The sequence below is a fragment of the Clarias gariepinus genome, chromosome 5 (genome assembly GCF_024256425.1).
Source record: "Clarias gariepinus isolate MV-2021 ecotype Netherlands chromosome 5, CGAR_prim_01v2, whole genome shotgun sequence".
Lineage (NCBI taxonomy): Eukaryota > Metazoa > Chordata > Actinopteri > Siluriformes > Clariidae > Clarias > Clarias gariepinus.
The window spans coordinates 39,364,863-39,386,759 of record NC_071104.1 but is presented as its reverse complement, the minus strand read 5'-3'; the positions used below and the strand labels follow the sequence as shown (position 1 = coordinate 39,386,759).

General features: G+C 42.2%; 1 protein-coding gene across 1 annotated transcript; it reads left to right on the top strand.

The window, feature by feature from the left end:
- Window positions 1–7,805, top strand: LOC128523893 (UDP-glucuronosyltransferase-like). The gene is made up of 5 exons (XM_053496071.1): window positions 1–917; window positions 2,807–2,938; window positions 3,179–3,266; window positions 5,783–6,002; window positions 6,391–7,805. The coding sequence occupies exons 1-5, from the start codon at window positions 69–71 to the stop codon at window positions 6,668–6,670; spliced, it is 1,569 nt and encodes a 522-aa protein (XP_053352046.1). The 5' UTR covers window positions 1–68; the 3' UTR covers window positions 6,671–7,805.
- The last annotated feature ends 14,092 nt before the right edge of the window (window positions 7,806–21,897 follow it).

Below are 21,897 nucleotides of genomic sequence, written 5' to 3'. Positions count from 1 at the left end.
CCTGCTCTTCTCTCATCATTAATACTCCTTGTTTTACGTTCTTTTCCTCTTCAACCTTGAAACTAAATATGCCTCGTCTTTCCACAGCTCTGCACCTGCTGCTTTATCTTTGCAGCTTTTTAGTACCAGCAGAAGGAGGGAAGGTCCTGGTCATACCTGTGGATGGCAGCCACTGGCTCAGTATGAAGATCCTGGTGGAGGAGCTGTTTCATAGAGGACATGAAATGGTGGTTCTAGTTCCTGAGACCAGCTTGGTAATACATCGTTCAGATGCATACACCTCTAGGACCTATAAAGTTCCCTTTACCAAGGATGAACTGGGTGGCAGTATAAAAAAGATAAAGCAGCGCATTACAAAAGCACCGCAGATCTCAGACTTACTGGAGAACTTGGCTGGGATCCGCAGCTTCACTGACATGCAGGTGAAAGGATGTGAGGCTCTGCTGTATAACGAGCCTCTGATGCAGAGCCTGCGTGATGAACACTTCGATCTTATGCTCACAGATCCCTTCCTTCCTTGTGGCTCCATTATTTCTGAGGCTTTCTCTCTTCCTGCCATTTACTTCCTGCGTGGACTTCCTTGTGGATTGGATCGGGATGCGGCTCAGAGCCCAGCACCTCCGTCCTATGTTCCTTGCATGTTTATAGACAACACCGACATCATGACCTTTCCTCAGAGAGTCGTGAACGTGCTCATGGCAGGTTTTGAGGGAGTCATCTGCAAAATACTTTTCTCCAGTTTTGATGAACTCACCAGCAGATATCTTAAGAAAGATATTTCATATAGAGAAATCCTAGGAAAAGCAGCAATTTGGCTTCATAGATATGACTTCACCTTTGAATACCCAAAACCTGTAATGCCCAATATGGTGAGAATCGGTGGCATCAACTGTGCCAAGAAGAAACCTCTGCCTGTGGTGAGTCATAGTCATTATTTTTTTTAATCTTAAATTGATTTTAGCTAGGCAGCACAGTGGCAAAGTGGTTAGCACAGTCATGTGGCACTTTAACGATCTGAGTCAATTCCTGGCTAGGTTCAATTTTAGCTTCTGATTGCATGAAGTTTGTATGTTCTTCCTGTGCTTGGTGAGTTTCCTTGGGCACTCTGGTTTCCTCCTACAGTCCAAAAACTTGCACATTGGGCTAGTTGGCATTCCTGTGCGTGCCTTGTTATGGATTGGCACCCTGTGATAGATTGACACCCTATCCTTGGTGTACCTTTTGAACTAGTTCTCCTGGGGTGGGCTCCAGGTCCCCCATGATAAGTAAATCGGTGAGTGATTTTAGCCTAAAATTGAATAAAAAAAGCACCATGGTAACTTTAATGTTCTTCATAAACCTGATTTATTTCTTTAGTAGAATTTCAGATGAATTGTGTTAGAAATATTATTTTTGCATAATGTAACAACCATACAGTAAGTGATTTATATATCTTATTACAAGTCCCTATGAATAAGTAATTACTATGGAAACAATAGCATATTATAACCAGGGCATTCATATAAATCGGCGCTACTGTAAGAGCTGCTGTTATAGAAAATGAATCAACACCTTCTGACCAATCAGATTACAGAATTCAGCAGCACTGAGATGTAGATTAATATATTTGTTTGTTGAAGCTCAATACATAGCATGACTTTGGACTTAAAAGACAATATAAAAGTCTGATATTTTAAATATAATGATTAGAATGTTAGGATTTATTTTTAAATAACTATCTGGCTAATATGGTGTAGGTCCCTTTGACCTCTATGAGCTGTTGAGGCATGGACTCCATAGGACCTCTGAAGGTGTGGGGAATAAAAATTTCCTACACAGAGCTTTTAGATGGATGGTGTTTGTGGTCTTTGCCCTAATTAACCTTCATTCCTCACATTCTTCAGTAAGCCCCATGACCCTGTTCTTCCATGGACCACTTGTGGAGGGTACTAACCACCACATACGGGGAACACCCCACAAGACTTGCTGTCTTTAAAATGATCTGACATCTAGACATCACAATTTGTGTGTGTGGGTGTGTGTGGGTGTGTGTGGACAATACTTAGGCCTTAAAAAGAAGTGTTAAAGAAATTGTTGTAGCTGGAACATATTAATCATTGCAGTAATTGTCCAGCCAGACTCTTAAATATTGCCTTTGCCTGTTTAAATCCAAACAGTTTTTGACCAGCCAGTGTATATATTCCCTGAAGCTCTGTATTGCTCTTTACAGTAGGAAGGCAGAATGAACGTGTGTGATTAGTCGGCATTACACGGCATTTTCATCCTGACCTCTATTCAGTTTAGCACAAATTGTCCATGTGTTTTTATCAGATGTCGCAACATTTTAACAAATAAAACAACTCATTTATTTACTTGTACTCACTACATCTGTCTAAGTTCTCAAAGCTCAGCCTACAGAGTACACTTGCTTTTCACTCATTTATGGGATTAAATTAAACGAACAAGGTTTATTCAAAAAGGAGCATTCTATTTTGAATTTTTTAAATAAAAGTTAAAAGAAGCTAAAATGAAAATGTGTGTTTTTGTAGGTTTTTGAAGTTAATGTTTTATTTATCTTATACCACACATATTCCCCAAGTATTACAAATGTAATTAGTTAATTATAAGTTATGTTGTGGACCATCCATGAGGCAGGTTATTTCCTGTTCTTACTTACGTTATAGCAGCCATAAACCTTCATCACCAACCCCATCACAGACTCTAGAATCTTTAGATTATGATGTGATCTCTAGGAGAAATGAGAAGAAAAATCAACTCATTTCTATTAAAGATCTAATCTATAAACTGATTGCTGTTTCCTGTGCAGGAGCTGGAGGAGTTTGTGGATGGATCTGGAGATCATGGCTTCATCGTGTTCACTTTGGGCTCCTATGTGTCCGACCTGCCCGAGTATAAAGCCAGAGAGTTTTTCGAGGCTTTTAGACAGATTCCTCAGAGGGTGAGGAGAAAATACATCTTATACCTCATCATAAACATACTGTAGTGATAACTGATGTTATATACAGTTCTGTCTAATACCATCCTGTGATTGTTTTTTTTTTGAGAAATGTGTCACAGTAAAATCTGTTCATTATCACACTATATTGTAATTATAGTAAAATACAGTTATAATAAAATAATCATGTCAGGGCGGTGTAGTGAAGAAGAGTCACTGTGGATCTGCTGATTTGATTTTCAGGTTCTGTGGAGATACACTGGCCCTGTTCTGAAAGACGTTCCTGAAAATGTCAAACTGATGAAGTGGCTTCCACAGAACGACCTCTTAGGTGTGTTTACATGTTCAAATTAAAACATTAAAAAGAAGCAATTTTAAAACATGTGGTCATCAATGGTCACTCCGGACCTCTTATACGCCAGATGATTTTTAGCCATTTCTGGCATTTCTATGTTACATATAGGCATCAGGATTGTCAATATAGATTGCATACAGGGCTCAATTTCAGGTGGTGATACCCCAGGTTAAAAAGAATAAAATAAAAACCATCTTTGTTGTAAAACCACCATCCCCCTTACCAAAATGAAATATTAAAACTCTCTATGTATGATAATTTTTCGAACTATAAATAACATCGATTAGCCAATCAGAATTCAATATTCTAACACGCTGCTCACCAGCTCACGCTAGTTATTTTTTGCGCTGTTCGCATTTTGGCTATGGCCAAGAGAACAGTTCAAGCACAGCTTTGACATATTTAAAAAACCTACAATACTATCACCTATTATTAATCTAGTTGATATACAAAATTTTGTAAAGTACATGTGTCCTTAAATGAAGCTTCATGAAATTAACTTTTTGCCGAAACTATTGGCTGGGAAGCTTCAACACCTAAATGAGGCTTCACCTCATCATGCCTACAAATAAGCAAAAACCCATGGTCTATTTATACATCTATGGTTAAACAAGCCACAGTTGATGACAATCAAACTATGTGACAAAGGTTCACCATGGGAAGTCCCAGTCAAACCCTACATAAACTACAAAAGTCGATGGGCATAAAGCACCCTTCAGGGTTATTCCTAACACTAAGGGTCTTGCTCACCAGCCCAGCAGTAGTAGCTTGACTTTGACCATGATCTTCCGATAAGTATTCCAAAGTATTTTTCACTGATAATGAAAGTGCACTTTGCTGTCCTGCATTGATGCAGAGCAGAGCATAATCATATTTTTTGAAAATTTCAAATATTCTGATATAAAAAAAAATAGGAATAAAATTTAAGGCTATAGCAAACATAATAATAATAATAATAATAATAATAATAATAATAATAAAAACATTAATACAGGTAGTCCCTGACTTAAGAATTAGGTCACGTGTATTGTACAAAAATAGACACTGCAGTGTTACAGATACTAATATTTACAATTATACAATTATTGAATGTATAAAATGTCTAACGTCCAATATATTGCATGTGTGTGTGTGTGTGTGTGTGTGTGTGTGTGTGTGTGTGTGTGTGTGTGATAGCGTGTGAGAGAAACGAGTCGGCCTAACCGGGTTCAATGCATAAGTCCAGGAGCACGATGATAGAAAATGGCCTTCCTGTAAGGCTGTCCTTATGGTAAATCATCCTAATTTCGAAAAATCCTCAACAGAATTCACAGTCCAAGTTATCTGTGTGTGTGTGGGAGTGTGTGTGTGTGTGTCTGTGAAAGTCATCCTACACAATAACCCCCTTCTTCCTTCTCTCCTTTTGGAGGTAATTCTTTTCAAAGGTGCAAGTTAGTTTTATTTTTACTTTATTTATTTATTTTTTTTTTGAGACAAAATGACAGAAAGATTCCCCTTCTGATTAAAAAGGCGCAGTGACAACATTTCAATGTGATATTAATTTCCTTAGGTACGTTTACAGTTTTTAGCCAAATGATGGCAGTGTTGGGAATGGGTCAAATTCAAATGGTTTGGTATACTTTATATTGTATATTTGTGTCAAAGGCATAAAAGAACCATTGCCTGAATTATGAACAAATCCAACTTACGAACATGCTCCTGGAACGGAACTAGTTTGCAAGTAGATAGTATGTACATATGAAGCATATACAAATACGTTGCGCAGTGGTAAAGTGCTCACCCTATCATCCAGAAATCGCAAGTTCAATTTCCAGGCAATGCTGTAACCTCTCGTAGCCAGAGGCCTAGAGAGAGCTGATCGGCCAAACATTAATGGCCTCACATCAATCACGGCTCTACAGAAAATCAGATGTGTTCGTAAGCTCATGCAAGTGAAAGTAGTGGATACTGCTGTGCTCCGAGTGTGCTCTGTCGCCCCCAACGGTGTGTGAGCTAACAGTACGAAAAGATGCGGTTAGCTTGCGTCACGTGGTTCGGAGGAAACGTGATAGTCTTCAGCCCTCCCGACTAAGTGGTAGTAGTAACCTTGATGTGGAAGCCCCCTATTGACAAGGAGGAATTGGATACGACTAAATTAGGGAGAAAAACAAAAAAAAAAACAAAAAAAAAAAACATAGCATATAAAGCAAATATCAATATATTTATTTGATGGGGAATAGAAAGCAGTTACATTTTGTACTTAATTAATTAAATTGAGTTATTTACCTTTTATTATTTTTAACTACAATGAATATATTCAATTAAGGATTTAAAACACAATTTGTATCTATTTCAAGTTGATAATTTAATATTTAAAACACAATATTTAATTCACGTTGTATTTTAAGTTTACACCTACAATTGTTCATACTGTATATTGTTATTAAATGTAAAAATAATGAGTACCTTTATTGATTTACACTTTTTTTCTTTTTCTTAAATTGTATAAAAAGCTCACCCCAAGGCCAAGGTGTTCATCACACATGGAGGATCCCACGGGATCTACGAGGGGATCTGTAACGGCGTGCCCATGGTGATGATCCCGCTATTCGGAGAACAGAAAGACAATGTTGTCCGCATGGTGTCACATGGGGTGGCAGAGAGGCTGAACATGTACGACCTGACCTCAGAGAATCTCCTGAAGGCGGTCAGGAGAGTCATCACCGACAAGAGGTAACGACAAAAGAGCTTTCACTCAACAACAGTCATTTCTGTAGTTACAGCTGAGTCGCTGACATGGTGAATATTTGTTAAAGTAAAGACACAATAGTTCAAGTCTCATGAAAGGAGTCTCCAGTGTCAGTGTCAGTAACACCAAAAAGAGAATCTGTTGAGGAAATTACTATATAAAATTGTAATTACTGACAAAAATAAGAAACCACTTGAGGATTTTTTTTCCTTTTGTAGGAATTGATCAGCTTTATGGTGATAGAGTTACTCTGGTTCTCTCCCAGTTATTAATGATTTTCCTTTAAGAGCACAACACAGAGTGTTTTATGTTAATCCGTTATTGTTGTGCTTCATACTGATAAAGACTGTGCTGTTTTTTGTTTATTCACAGCTACAAAGAGAAAATAACAGAGCTGTCTCTGATCCATAAAGACCGTCCAATCGAACCACTGGAGTTGGCCGTGTTCTGGGTGGAGTTTGTGATGAGACATGGAGGAGCTGAGCACCTGAGACCGGCAGCTCACCACCTCAACTGGATTCAGTACCACAGTCTCGATGTCATCGGCTTCCTCCTGCTCATTCTCACCGTCATCGTTTACATCACCCTCAAAACCTGTGCGTTTAGTTTTAGGAAGTGCTTCAGGAGGACTCAGAAGACAAAAGAGGAGTGACATGGCCAAAGTGGGATTAGGAAACTAATCAATTCAATGCTGTCCATACGGATGATGATTTACAGTATGGCTATTATGTTATACTGTGATAATGTGAAATAATTACTTATAGTGTTTTCATCATTTTGTGATTTATTTGTCATTTTATCCGTTGGCCCACTGTTGGACTATTGGTGCGGCTAAAGATAGGTTGGCCTGACGTTGGTTTAGTAAATAATGGCAAGGTTGAAAACTGGAAAGTGAAAATTTATTTATTTAATTAATTAATTAATTGCTTTAGTTTTGTACAGCAGTTTCTCTCAATGATGCCATGACATAAGTAGTTCATATGAGGGTTGGTTACCAATTTAGTACCTAAATAACATTGAAAGAACTATATCTCTAACTCAGATTAATGTTCTCTAAATTATAAATGTTAAATTTAAAACCACAGAGGTCAGGTGCTGCTGATTAAGTTCTGAAGCCAAGCTCAACACAAGCTAAAATTTTGTGCTTCCTTTGTGACACCTACCTACAGGAAAGATAATGTTCCTCCAAATGAGATGTAAATACTCTTGGGTAAGACATGAGTGTGTTGAGAATTTTTGGTGGTAACATAAAACGCATGCGGTTAGTAGTTTTGTTGTAATGTGGTGAGAAAGATGTTTAGCCATGCACTATTATGCTAGGATAATCGACCTGTTGTCAGTGAATACAGTAGCATATGGAGCCATAGCGAGGTTAGAGCCATGGGAATTGTTGTCCTAGTAAGTGCCCGAAATGTTAATAGCGTTAAGGGCTAATATACAGTACATATTGTTTTGCATTAGGGCAATGTTTTTGTATGTTTATGAGGTTTTCCAAGGTAGTTAGGTAGTTGTCAAACGTGAAACATATCATTTGACGATTTTGCTAGGTTATTTACTGTTTAAATTGCTGTGTTTGCTTTGTTTTATCTCGAGAAAAATATGAGTGCTGTAATACTGAAACTGTTGTTGAACTGAGTTCGGCCAAATGTGGAAAATGAGGCAATGGGTACTTTGTATGCATGTATGTTTGTATGCATTTATTTTCATCCACCTTGCTAAAATAAAAAGTGGTTGTACTAGGTGTGTATTTTGTAGTTTAATAATAAAAAATCATAATGGTTACATATATTTTCTTAGTTTGTAATAATTTTATCACAAATAAAAGTAATAAATCCATTTCTGGAGATATAAATGTGTTTTCTTATTATTGGTGATGATAAAAAGAGTCCAAATTTTGCCATTATCTACTGAACAAATGTTAGGCCAACCTATCATTGGCCCCACCAATGAGCCAATGTTGGCCCTTCAGTAGTGTCCTATCTGAGTATAATTATTTCCCAATTTCCAACCTTGCCATTACCTACTGAACCAACATTGGACCAACATTGTGCTATCTTTGGCCCCACCAATGAGCCAACGTTCAGAATGACATTGGGCCAACCACTGATACCAACATTGGCCCAATGTATGCACTGCCATTGGCCCAGCATTGGTCCTTCAACAGGGTGCTATCTGGGTATAAAACTAAATAAGTACTATGATTCTTAAAATTAGCGGTTTACTTGAAGGAGTCAAGCTGATTTACAAAAGGGAAAATCCTGTGGAATTTAAAAATATATACTTAAGTAATTATAGAGAAAATTACAGAAAAACAAAAAGATTTCTGTTTTTTTAAGTTGCTTGATGACTTAGCTAGTTAATGTAGTCTTCTCTGCATTCCTCCAGGGTTGAGCGTTTAATTCATCCCTTGGGTCTGTGTGCATGGTGTTTGTGTTACATATACATTTTAGCATTTGGAAGACATACTTATCCAGAGACACTTACAATTTGTCTCATTTTTTACATCTGGGCAAGTGAGGCTTGACAACTTGGTGGTACTGAGATTTGAACCTTACGATGTTTTTGGTGGGTTCCCTTGAACACTATATTAGACATGCAGATTATGCTAAATGGTGTTTCCAAATTTTCCTGGCATGTGTGTGCATACTTGTGCGCTATGCTGGACTGGCACCCTGATCAGCATTTGCCCCACATAGTGGCCCAAGTCCCCTGGGATAGGCTCCAGGCCTTCTGCAACCCTGTTCAGGATAAATGCTATAAAAAAAATGGGTTTTGTTAAAACTTTTTTTTATTCGTTTATTGTCACATTAAATGTTGTGGATCATCCATGAAATGGGTTATTTCTTGTTCTTGACGCAAAGAGCGTTCCCATAGTGTTTTCATGGAGCAACTTGTTACTGCTTTTTCAGGGAACAGGGTTATAGCAAAGTAATCCGAGACGTTCAGCTATAACAGTTGATGTTAATGGATGTTAATATGGAGTCCCGGAAGTTATTGGAGATTCAGGTAGACTTGTAGGAAATGACAAGATTTTTAACCAGAAGCGGGGCACCAGGATGGGTCAGTAAGGTCCAGATAGCAGAGGGAGTCTGGATCACTGGCAGCTATATGTGTAGCTTGACAGAGAGAGGGAAAGAAAGAAAGGTGGAGAAAGGGAAGAGAGAGAGGGGGAGTCGAGAACAGAAGAGGAGAGATAACAGGTAGGTATGGTCGCAGTCACATAATGTATAATGTGAATGTATGTTTAATATAGAGTGCTTGCAGAGTCTGCGGCAAAACTAACTATAACAGCATAACTACTGTAAAAGGGAGCGTCAGAAGGAAACACAGACAAGAGGGCTCCCTGAGATATAAAGCGACCAATCACCTCACCGTCAACAAACCTGAGTGATGAATGAGAGTGGGGAAGACAGTATCTAAACATACCAGTTCACCATAATACTCTACAGTATGTTCATGAGTTCCCCAGAGCTCCCCTGCTCTTTTACCAAAGACAAATCTATTTATGAAAATGCTTGACTAAATAAACAGGTTTTTAGCCTGGACTTAAACACTGAGACTGTGTCTGAGTCCCGAACACTATTTGGAAGACTATTCCATAACTTTGGAGCTTTGTAAGAAAAAGGTCTGCCCCCAGCTGTAGTTTTCATAATATGACAAGCAGCCTGCATCCTTTGATCAAAGTAGGCGTGGTGGATCGTAAGACATTAAGCAGTTCAGTCAGGTACTGCGGCGTGAGACCATTTAATGCTTTTTATGTCAAGAGTAGTATTTTAAAATCAATGCGAATTTTGCAGGGAGCCAATGAAGTGAAGATAGGATAGGTGTGATGTGCTCGTATCTTCTGGTTCTAGTAAGGACTCTCGCTGCTGTATTCTGGACTAGCTGAAGCTTGTTTATGCACCTAGTTGAACAAGCAGACAGTAAGGCATTACAATAGTCCAACTACTTACTTCTAGCTGTATGCGGTCCGATGACTAGAACTTCTGTCTTATCAGGATTAAGCAGAAGGAAGTTAATTAGCATCCAATCGCTTATGTCCTGCACACATTGCTCAACTGCTGTTTTTTCTCTTCTGGTTTTGCTGAGACGTATAACTGTGTGTCGTCAGCATAACAAAGAAAACTAATACCATGCTTATGGATTATGTTGCCCAGAGGAAGCATGTAAAGGGAAAAAAGCAGTGGGTCTAAAACCGAACCCTGTGGAACATCAAACTCCACTAGAGAATAGCTGCTGTGCTACTATCTTTTTAGAATATTAGAGATAAAAGGGAGGTTTGATATTGGTTTAATAACTGCTAATTAAAATTTTTTTGGAACATACCCAATGCTGAGTGAGGAATTAATTATTCTCAACAGGGGTTCTGTTATTTCTGGTACTATTGTAACGGTTAACCCCTAGAGGGCGCCAAAGCGCCTGGGTTTGTTTGTTTGTTTTTGATATTATGTTTAAGTTGGACTGCATGTCCCAGACTGCACCTCGGTCAGGTGACGTGGGAGTTCACCTGAACCGAGGTAAGGTAATTAAGTTGATTATAAAGAGCCTGACTGGAGCACAGTCAGGCGTCTAGCTTTTGTTGCCCTTATAGTATTATCCTTTGGTAAAGTTCTATGTTGTGTTTATTTTATGTGCTTAAATAAAAGCATATTACTAAACCGCCAGCTCGCCTCCTGCACATTATGCCACACTTACGCAGACATCAGAGGAAGGTACGTGACAGAAAGCTAGACCGTCGTAGTGGCATAGCGGAGGTCGCTCCCCCAGACGTTTTTTGGGGGGGCGCTATCACCATCTCGACCGAGCTGGCGGAATGGCTGGAGGACAGCGAGGAGCAAGGAGAGAGAGAGCTCTTGCAGAGCTGGGAAGGCTGCAGGCTGATCGAACCGGCGGACTGGCAGGAAGACAGCGAAGAGCAGCGAGAGAGAAGAGCGCGGCGCAGCTGGGAAGGCTGCAGGCTCACCATTCGGCGGACGCCGTTCAAGGGTGAGGCAGAGGGGAGATACACGGTCCCAACCACCAGCCAAGAGGCACGGGCCGAGGAGGCCTGGCAGAACGGTGACGAGGACTTTACGGAGGAGGACTACACGTTGTTGGCACAGCGGAACAGAGAGCGCATTTCCGACCTGCGGGAGCAGGTGGCGCTACTCCAAAGGCTGCTCGTCCAGGTTCGAGAGAACTGCGATGTAGCTCCGGACACTCTCCCTCTCTCTAATCTGGACGACGCGCTCCTCCTCCCGCTCCCGACTGTAGTCAACGCGGAGGTCTACGTGCCGCGGCTGCCAGACACGTCTACTCCTCAGCCGCCGCCTCTGCCAGACAGGGGAAACGTCGCTCCCGCTCCACAGCCGCCAAGCGTCGTGAGCGGCGCTGCCGATCTGCCGCCTCCAAGCTGCATGAACAGCGAGCCAGCGCTTCAGCCGGGCTGCGAGGACGGCCTGCTGCTTCCTCCGCCTCCCGGCTTTGAGGACATCGCGCCAGCTCAGCAGCCGCCGATGGAGACAGCGATCGACGCTCCGGCTCCTCAGCCAGACTTCCAGGCCGGCCTGCTGCTTCCTCCGCCTCCCGGCTTTGAGGACATCGCGCCAGCTCAGCAGCCGCCGATGGAGACAGCGATCGACGCTCCGGCTCCTCAGCCAGACTTCCAGGCCGGCCTGCTGCTTCCTCCGCCTCCCGGCTTTGAGGACATCGCGCCAGCTCAGCAGCCGCCGATGGAGACAGCGATCGACGCTCCGGCTCCTCAGCCAGACTTCCAGGCCGGCCTGCTGCTTCCTCCGCCATCTGGCTTTGAGGACGTCGCTCCAGCTCCGCTGCCGCCCAGCACAGCGAGCGTCGCTCCAGCTCCGCCGCCGCCGCCCAGCACAGCGAGCGTCGCTTCAGCTCCGCCGCCGCCCAGCACAGCGAGCGTCGCTCCAGCTCCGCCGCCGCCGCCCAGCTCAGCGAGCGTCGCTCCAGCTCCGCCGCCGCCGCCGCCGCCCAGCACAGCGAGCGTCGCTCCAGCTCCGCCGCCGCCGCCCAGCACAGCGAGCGTCGCTCCAGCTCCGCCGCCGCCGCCCAGCACAGCGAGCGTCGCTCCAGCTCCGCCGCCGCCGCCCAGCTCAGCGAGCGTCGCTCCAGCTCCGCCGCCGCCCAGCACAGCGAGCGTCGCTCCAGCTCCGCCGCCGCCCAGCACGCCGAGCGTCGCTCCAGCTCCTCAGCCGCCGCCGAGCGTCGCTCCACCTCCTCAGCCGCCGCCGAGCGTCGCTCCAGCTCCTCAGCCGCCGCCGAGCGTCGCTCCAGCTCCTCAGCCGCCGCCGAGCGTCGCTCCAGCTCCTCAGCCGCCGCCGAGCGTCGCTCCAGCTCCTCAGCCGCCGCCGAGCGTCGCTCCAGCTCCTCAGCCGCCGCCGAGCGTCGCTCCAGCTCCTCAGCCGCCGCCGAGCGTCGCTCCAGCTCCTCAGCCGCCGCCGAGCGTCGCCCCAGCTCTTAAGCCTAGCCCACGAGAGGGGATCGACCGCCTCGGTGTTGGAGGTCCGGACTGGGACCGCTGGGGAGGGAGTCCGGGTCCTCCGGTAACGCTCCGGAGGAGCGTTTTTTAGGGGGGGGTACTGTAACGGTTAACCCCTGGAGGGCGCCAAAGCGCCTGGGTTTGTTTGTTTGTTTTTGATATTATGTTTAAGTTGGACTGCATGTCCCAGACTGCACCTCGGTCAGGTGACGTGGGAGTTCACCTGAACCGAGGTAAGGTAATTAAGTTGATTATAAAGAGCCTGACTGGAGCACAGTCAGGCGTCTAGCTTTTGTTGCCCTTATAGTATTATCCTTTGGTAAAGTTCTATGTTGTGTTTATTTTATGTGCTTAAATAAAAGCATATTACTAAACCGCCAGCTCGCCTCCTGCACATTATGCCACACTTACGCAGACATCAGAGGAATTACTATCTGTTTAAGAAAATGTGTCGGTACAGGATCTAATATACAGGTTGAGGAATTTGCAGAAGAGATGAGTAAAATTAGTTCATTCTCTTCAAGGGAAGTAAAGTATTTAAGGTTCTGATCTGACATGGCTAGATTAACATCTGCATCAATTACATTGTTTGATTTCTCCAGCTCCGCCGCCGCCGCCCAGCACAGCGAGCGTCGCTCCAGCTCCGCCGCCGCCGCCCAGCTCAGCGAGCGTCGCTCCAGCTCCGCCGCCGCCCAGCACAGCGAGCGTCGCTCCAGCTCCGCCGCCGCCCAGCACGCCGAGCGTCGCTCCAGCTCCTCAGCCGCCGCCGAGCGTCGCTCCAGCTCCTCAGCCGCCGCCGAGCGTCGCTCCAGCTCCTCAGCCGCCGCCGAGCGTCGCTCCAGCTCCTCAGCCGCCGCCGAGCGTCGCTCCAGCTCCTCAGCCGCCGCCGAGCGTCGCTCCAGCTCCTCAGCCGCCGCCGAGCGTCGCTCCAGCTCCTCAGCCGCCGCCGAGCGTCGCTCCAGCTCCTCAGCCGCCGCCGAGCGTCGCTCCAGCTCCTCAGCCGCCGCCGAGCGTCGCTCCAGCTCCTCAGCCGCCGCCGAGCGTCGCTCCAGCTCCTCAGCCGCCGCCGAGCGTCGCCCCAGCTCCTCAGCCGCCGCCGAGCGTCGCCCCAGCTCTTAAGCCTAGCCCACGAGAGGGGATCGACCGCCTCGGTGTTGGAGGTCCGGACTGGGACCGCTGGGGAGGGAGTCCGGGTCCTCCGGTAACGCTCCGGAGGAGCGTTTTTTAGGGGGGGGTACTGTAACGGTTAACCCCTGGAGGGCGCCAAAGCGCCTGGGTTTGTTTGTTTGTTTTTGATATTATGTTTAAGTTGGACTGCATGTCCCAGACTGCACCTCGGTCAGGTGACGTGGGAGTTCACCTGAACCGAGGTAAGGTAATTAAGTTGATTATAAAGAGCCTGACTGGAGCACAGTCAGGCGTCTAGCTTTTGTTGCCCTTATAGTATTATCCTTTGGTAAAGTTCTATGTTGTGTTTATTTTATGTGCTTAAATAAAAGCATATTACTAAACCGCCAGCTCGCCTCCTGCACATTATGCCACACTTACGCAGACATCAGAGGAATTACTATCTGTTTAAGAAAATGTGTCGGTACAGGATCTAATATACAGGTTGAGGAATTTGCAGAAGAGATGAGTAAAATTAGTTCATTCTCTTCAAGGGAAGTAAAGTATTTAAGGTTCTGATCTGACATGGCTAGATTAACATCTGCATCAATTACATTGTTTGATTTCATAGCCTCAATTTTATGCGTGATATTTACAATTTCATTATTAAAACAGTTCATAAAGTCACTATTACACGATGTTGTTGAGATTTCTGAAGTGGTCTTATTTCTGGTTAATTTGGCTCTGGCATTAAATAAAAATCTAGAATTGTTTTTGTTATTTTCTATAAGAGTGGAGAGATAAGTTGATCTAGCTACACTAAGAGCTTTTCTATAGTTCAGGATGCTCTCCTTCCATGCTTTTTAAAATACTAACAAATTAGATTGACGCCATTTACGTTCTAATTTCCGAGCAGTCTGTTTTAAAGTGTGTGTGTGGTCATTATACCAGAAAGTGAGTTTCTTATCTCCTTATCTTTCTTTTAACTAGGTGGTTATTTAAGGTATAACGAAACGTCGACTCTAAATATTTAGTCGCCTGATCGAGTTCTGTGGGGTCAGACAGTGATCCATTCAAAGTTGGTAACTCTGGGAAGTTATTGATAAAGCTCTGTGTGGTATTTAATGTAAACGTATGTTTAAAGTGGTAGCGCAGCGCTGTGCATACATTATTATTATAGTGATCTGGGAACTTCAGACAGTGGAATTGTAAATAAAGTTCTTATCCTTAATCCGAAGAATATTATTATATCAAATGTGTGATTTGTTTTATGTGTGGATCCTACTACACACTGATTTACCCCTACTGAGTCTAGTATGGACATAAATGCTGTTCTCAGAGGGTTTTCTGGATTTTCAAATTGAATATTAAAATCTGGAGGTCCTAGAGGTCTGTAAATGATAATTATTGGAATCGACTGAGCTGACTTAATATTTGTAACTACACTAATGTTAATATAGAGAACTTTAAATGCATTAAATTTGTGTCTGTGTTTTTCTACAATAGACAGATTATCATTGTAAATACTGTAATTGCGACGCCTCCTCCTCTACCAGCTGAAGCTGCTGTATGTAGCTGTATCCAGGAGGACTAGCTTCATTCAAAGCTACATACAGTACTCATCCTGTTTAATCCAGGCTTCTGTTAAACAGAGTATATCAAACTTCTGTTTGTGATAATTTCATTAACAATAACTGCTTTTGTTGCGAAAGATCTAATATTTAACAGTCCTAGCTTCAGATCAGAGGTGCCAGCTGCGCATTTAGTATGATCCGGGTTTGTGGTATCTATGTTAATTAATCTACTAAAACAGACTTTCTGAGTCTTTCTAAATTTTTGTTTAGCTCGGGGAACAGACACAGTCTCAATACAGTGAACCCTGAGTGACGACTCTATGCAGCTAGCTGACGGTTGGTTTAGCCTGTCTGTCTTTTCCCTGGCCTGTGGCTCTGGATTGTCACCGATCAACTACTGTAGGCCTCTTTTGAGACTATGAGCTAAACTACAGGAAATGAGAGCAGCACCTTCCCGAGTGGGATGGACACCGTCCCGCCCTAACAGGCCAACTTTGCCCTCAAAGGTCTTCCAATTGTCTATGAAGCCCACACTATTTTCAGAGCACCACCTAGACATCCAGCGGTTCAGCAACCATAATCTGCTGTAAGCTATGTCGCCACTTCTCATTGGGATGGGACCAGAGCATACTACTTTAGCGGACATCACCTTCACTAGTTTAAACACCTCTGTAAAGTTACCCTTGCTAACCTCTGACTGACGAAGGCGTATATCATTAGCTCCAGCATGTACAACTATCTTAGAGAACCTGTGCTGTCCTAGAGCCCTAAGATTACCTGCTATGTCCGGTGCTCTGGCTCCTGGGCTACACATAACCATTGCGGCTGGCGCCCCTAAAGGCCTAGCTAATTTTACGTGCCTCAGTATAGAGTCTCCTATAACCAGAGCTCTTTCAGGTTTCAAAGCGGGTGCATTACTGACACATGAAGTGCAGTAGAGGTGTGCTCCGGTGGGCTTGCCTTAGTGTTAGCTTTGGCTGGGTGAATATGCCGCCGAATCGTCACCCACTCGCTCCGCTGTGAGGGCTCTAATGCCGGAGTTGAGGGGTTATCTCCCCCTGCGGCTCCCAGAATTTCTGCTACGAGAATAACGCTGCTTTCGCGCTATTTTCGCGGCAACGATACAAAAACAGGAAGCTACGTCACCAACTAAACAGTTAATTCATCAAACCAATCACAAGACAATTTCATGTACCTGCACAAGCTCTTTACAGGGCTCTGTCTTCACTTCTGTAGGTATTCTCCTTGGGCTGAAGAAGTTATTTATGTCTAAATTCTCCCCCTTGTTGATCTATACTGTATATCTTATTTTTCATTACAGGCTTACAAAGGCCTTCCTACCAATGTGGTCCTGGGGAGTCAGTCTGACTTCCCTTGACTACAATGTCCTTGCAGTAAACCATGGTTTGTTATTATACTGTATGTGCTGAAAGGTTTGGTTAGCACACACACGCACCTTTTATGTAGTAATGTATTTTTTAATTTTTGCATAGCAAGATTCATCCTAATTAGCTAACCAGTGTTGGGTGAGTTAAGGACATAGAAACCTTAAAACCCAGAGACCTGATTAAAAAGTCATTAAAAATTCTTTTTTAATATCGCACTGTCATTTTTTTATCGCACTGTATTATATAATTCCATTGTAATTATCTGTATGAGTATTTTTTATTTCATGATAAGGTCTACAGTACTGTATTTGTTGGATGATGTGACAAAATCATCCTTTAAACATTCTGGGAATCAGTTGGCGCAAAACTCACTAGGCTTCTCATTGTCTAGTTCAGGGTTCTTTATATCCAGACCTGGAGGGCCAGTGTCCAACACAGTTAATTTAACTAATCTGTTAATTACTAGGTTCAGTGGGTGTGTTTAGATGTTGGTGAATTACAAACTGTGCTGGTCACTGGCCCTCCAGGACTGGATTTGGAGACCCCTGGTCTAGTTAATTATGATTCACTCATAAGTTGTGAAACGTTTGTAATCAAGAGTCTCTGCAGTTTTCCTTGTACCTACTTCCTGACCCTTAACCCTGAAAATAAACATTTCTTTTTTATATTAACACTTATCTAGTTAAACATTATGGGCTGACCCTGTAATCTCTTTTACCCTTTTACCCATAAACTACTACTTGACTATCACTATGACATGCAAAAAAACAAGTTCATGCTGTTGCCATCTTTAGGTTGGATTATTGCAATGACTTACAGTCAGAATGGCCCCTCTATGTGCATAAACAAACTCCAGATATTTCTGGATGCAGTCCTTAACCCTGTAAGACCCAAATATAGAAAGAAATAAGCAAAAAATTGTTTGACCTTTCAGATATTGTTTTAGAAGGCCTCTGATGTAGAAATAAAAGATTGTTCACAAGTTTTTAGGGAAATGTTGTAATATGGCAATGTTGGGCCAGTGAAGACTCATACTCCTGTACATCCATCCTTAATGGCAACTACACTATTTATTTCCATCAGTTCTTTATTCTTCTACTCATCCCGAGGCACCTGGAGATTGTGCCAGCTTCAGTAGACAAAGGCCAACCCTGCGAGGATCCTGAGACATCCAGAGATGGACCAGCTCCAGCTGGATTCTGCTTTATGATGGTTGGAGCTACACATGCTGATCCTGTCCTCCCAATGATCCAGACCCCATCTGCACCTACTGACTCATCCATGTGCTGAACTGGACTTCATGTTAATTTAAAGAAATTTTGTTATATTGAAATTTAATAATAATTATTTATATAATAGAAATTAAAATAATAATTTCTATCCGTTTTCACCCAAATGAGGATGGGTTCCCTGTTGAGTCTGGTTCCTCTCAAGGTTTCTTTCTATTGCCATCTCAGGGAGTTTTTTCTTGCCACTGTCGCCTTCACCCTTGGCTTGCTCATCCGAGACATTTTATTCATCATTCATTCATCTCATTATTATCTAGATAAATTTCTCTCACACATACACACTTCCATACATTTTCTTTTTTTAATTTTCTTTTCATTTTTGTGAAGATGCTTTAAGACAATGGCCATTGTTAAACGCACTATATAAATAAAATTGAATTGAATTGAACTATCTTTTCTTGGAGAATCTGCCTAAAATTTCCCAAATGCTGAACTTGACGGGCCATTAACGTTAAAAGAACTTCACAAAGCTGTCACAAAATGACCTGTCCCTCTTGCTTTGCACAGCACATACACACACATCACATCTTACTACACTCCTCCTCCGTAATCCCCTGCTGAGGCGATGTGGGTGCACACACACACCGTTTGAATACTTGTTCACATACACACAAACATATCCATTCCATTTCCATTCCCCAACAGTAACCCGCGCTGTGCATAACACTGTTTAAATGCTGTAAATGCTTTAAATGCTGTTTTTTATTTTATATTAGTTTTGTTTCGCTTTGTAAATGTTTTCATGTGTGTCAGTATTCACCTGGTGAGCGAGCATGCAACTCTGCAACTTTGGTGCCATGAGCAATTCATTAGCATAATTTTTTTATTAATTTTTCCCCTCTTTTTGTTGTTGTTAAAACCCTTCGCCTGACATCGAGCCGCAAAGACCCATTGTCTCACAGTTTATGTCGGAAGTGGGATGGCTACTCGCAAGGCAGTGACAAGAGGCAGTAAGCCTAGCGTGGGGCTTCACTCCCAATCCTATGGCTGAGAAGGATGTGGCCTGGGACTCTGTTAATTCTACAGAGGAGGGGAGAGAGAGAGGGATCTTCCAACTGTTCGTCCCAAGTCTACGTCACCCCAAGACAGACCAGACAGATTTGTGTGAGCAGTCTTTTTCCGCTGTTACATATATAAAAATAAATACCGATCATGTCTTGATGTCAACCATGATCTGCGGGTATCTGTATCCACCATCAGGCCACGAATTAAGCTTTTGTCCTGCCAAAAACAAGTACACCCTTCCTATTGAAAGGTAAGCCAAAATGATTTTGATGTATAACCCTAACCCTAGTTTTTGATTTTATAGTTAAACTTTTTCAGTTTACTCAATTTCACATTGCTGTTTAGTTGACACACCGTTTACCCAGTTTAAAATCTTAAGTTGACTTAACTTGTCTTTAATTCAAATATTTAAATCAGCTCAAGTAATATTAGTTGTGGGCTTAATTAATTATATTTCTTTAGGGTTTACTGCCTAACTTTTCATCTATTCAAAAAAGTAAGTTGGCTCCCATTGTAGCTCATCAATGTTGTTGGTTCAAGTGATTGTTTTTTATAAAAACAAGTTGGCCTAACAACGCCCCAACAATTAAAACAGACAAACATTCCTTTTAAAAACTTTATTCTTACAAAACTAGTCGAAGTTAAAACAGTGATTTGCATGAAATGGCAATTAAAAATTGGTAAAAAAAAAAAAAAAAATAGATTAAAAAAAAAGTCTTGTGCAGACAAAAATAAATAAATTTGACAGAATATACTGTATAGTTCTAATAAAAAATAAAATATATTAATAACATTCTATACCACCAGAGTGTATAAAAGTTTTTCTGGAATCCAAATGATGGGTTAAAGCTATGTATTGTTTGATATTCAAATATGTTCGATATTTTAAAGGGTTTTACAGGTTTCTCAGAAATAACTACATATTTTAAATTAACTCAGTTGTTTTAATTTACTTTATTAGATTATCATACAAATAAATTAACCAATATAACACTTATAAATAAACATTAGCGACTTTGAAGGCAAACTAAAAGCAATTTTGTTAAAATATTTCCTAACGTACCAACAGAGGCGGACAGAGCACACAGGTTTATTACTTGAGTAAAAGTACAGATACCCCTTGCTAAATTTTACTCAAGTACAAGTAAAAGTACTACAATCAGATATCTACTTAAGTAAAAGTACAGAAGTACTTGTTTTTTAAAGTACTTGAGTATCAAGAATACAAGAGTACATTTTCTAAATATTGCATTACTACTGCCACCGTGCTTACATTTATGTACAGAAACGTCCTACATGGAGTACATCTAAGTGGCTAGCTACAGCTGGCAAATTGGCGGGTGTATGCGGATTCGACTTCATCCATTGTTTCATCCATGGTTTCGTCTCTTATCTAAATCATTATTTGACCATGGAGTTGACTTTTTCCTTAAAAAAAGATACAGTTATGAACGGTTAGCTCACTAGCTGCTGCAGTACGGTGACATGAAGTCTAAGGGCCTGTCCACACGGAGACGCGTTTCGCTGTATACGTATACATTTTTTATCGTATTGGCGTTTAGTCCACACGGATCCGGCGTTTTAGGAGACTGAAACCGCTATTTTTTGAAACCGGGTTCCAAAGTGGATAAATCTGAAAACGACACCCTTGCGTCTTCGTGTGTATGGCCAATCCGTAAATTTTGTGAAACGATGATGTCATCACATCACGTGTCGGCTGCGTCACACGTAACAGCAACAACAATAATGGTGGACTACATGATTATGTTCATGTTGCTACAAAGCCTACTAGCTTTATTACAGCAAAATCTATTGCTTCTATGCAACTGTTATGAGCAACAAGCGATAATGGACAACACCATCTTGGTTCGTATACAGTTCTAAGGTTATGCGCATGCTCAAAGTCTTCTTCTCCGTGTATAGTGTATCTCTATGGCAGAATTACAGCGCCCCATACTGGTCTGGCATATATACTACACCGTTTTCAGTGGTTTCGTGTGTACGTAATTTTTTTTTAGAACGAGGGAAAAAAAATGATCGGATAGGGAACGCACCGGCTTCGTGTGGACGGAGTCTAAGATTAGCTAAGCTCACCTCAGTAATGTGAGGTTGCCGCAGTAATAAGCAATAAGCTATAAGTTTACAATGTTAGCTGTCTAATAACCTATAAGCTAACTGAAACATATTTTACAAAAAAAATAAAAATACCCACAATAAAGAGTCCACAAAACAACCATCTTCTTTAGTGCAATTGGCAGGGGGAGGGTTTATGTGTGTGTGTGTGTGAGGTGCAATTGCACCTCAGGGAAGGTAATCTATTGAATCTATTAGTTTCTTACGGTATGTGTCTTCAAAGGTTTCAAGTACACTTACATTAGTACAATAGGAGTATCCCTGCCTGTCTTATGAAAAATGAGGGTTCAGTCCCCTGATGGAGAACCACAGCCATGCGGTCCACAAGCTCCAATGCCAGTCCAGTACTTATATAAAAAAATGGGAATGGTTGCATTAGGAAGTGCATTTGCGCCAAATTAAACATGCAATAGAAAAACTCATAAATATAAAGATTCTTGGTATTATTATTATTATTATTATTATTATTTCCGTATTATTTTCCCCCCAAAATACTTCTTTTTTATTTGTTTTCTTTGCCTTTCCACTAAAGATGTATAAGGCAATACTGTTCCTGCCCATGGAAAGAAGATAGAAAAAAAGTTCCTTCCAAGGTTTTTGTTTAACACTGCAAGCATAAGAGACATGTAGTCATTAGCTCAGATGTCTGTTGAAGAAAATGAGAAGAATAATTGAGCAGAATAGTGTGGAAATGCAAGTTTGGTTTCCCAGTGTGTAAAAAGCTGTGAGCTTTATCCCACATTGTGGACTTTGAAATGTTGAACCACTGGTTTACAATCAGTAATTTGATGATCAGCGATTGGAGCTTGAGATGCCACACACACTCACATGGCCCCTCCTTCCTCCCAGAGTTCATATTTCCTGTTGTGCCTGAGAGAGGCTCAGTAGGAATGCAAAAA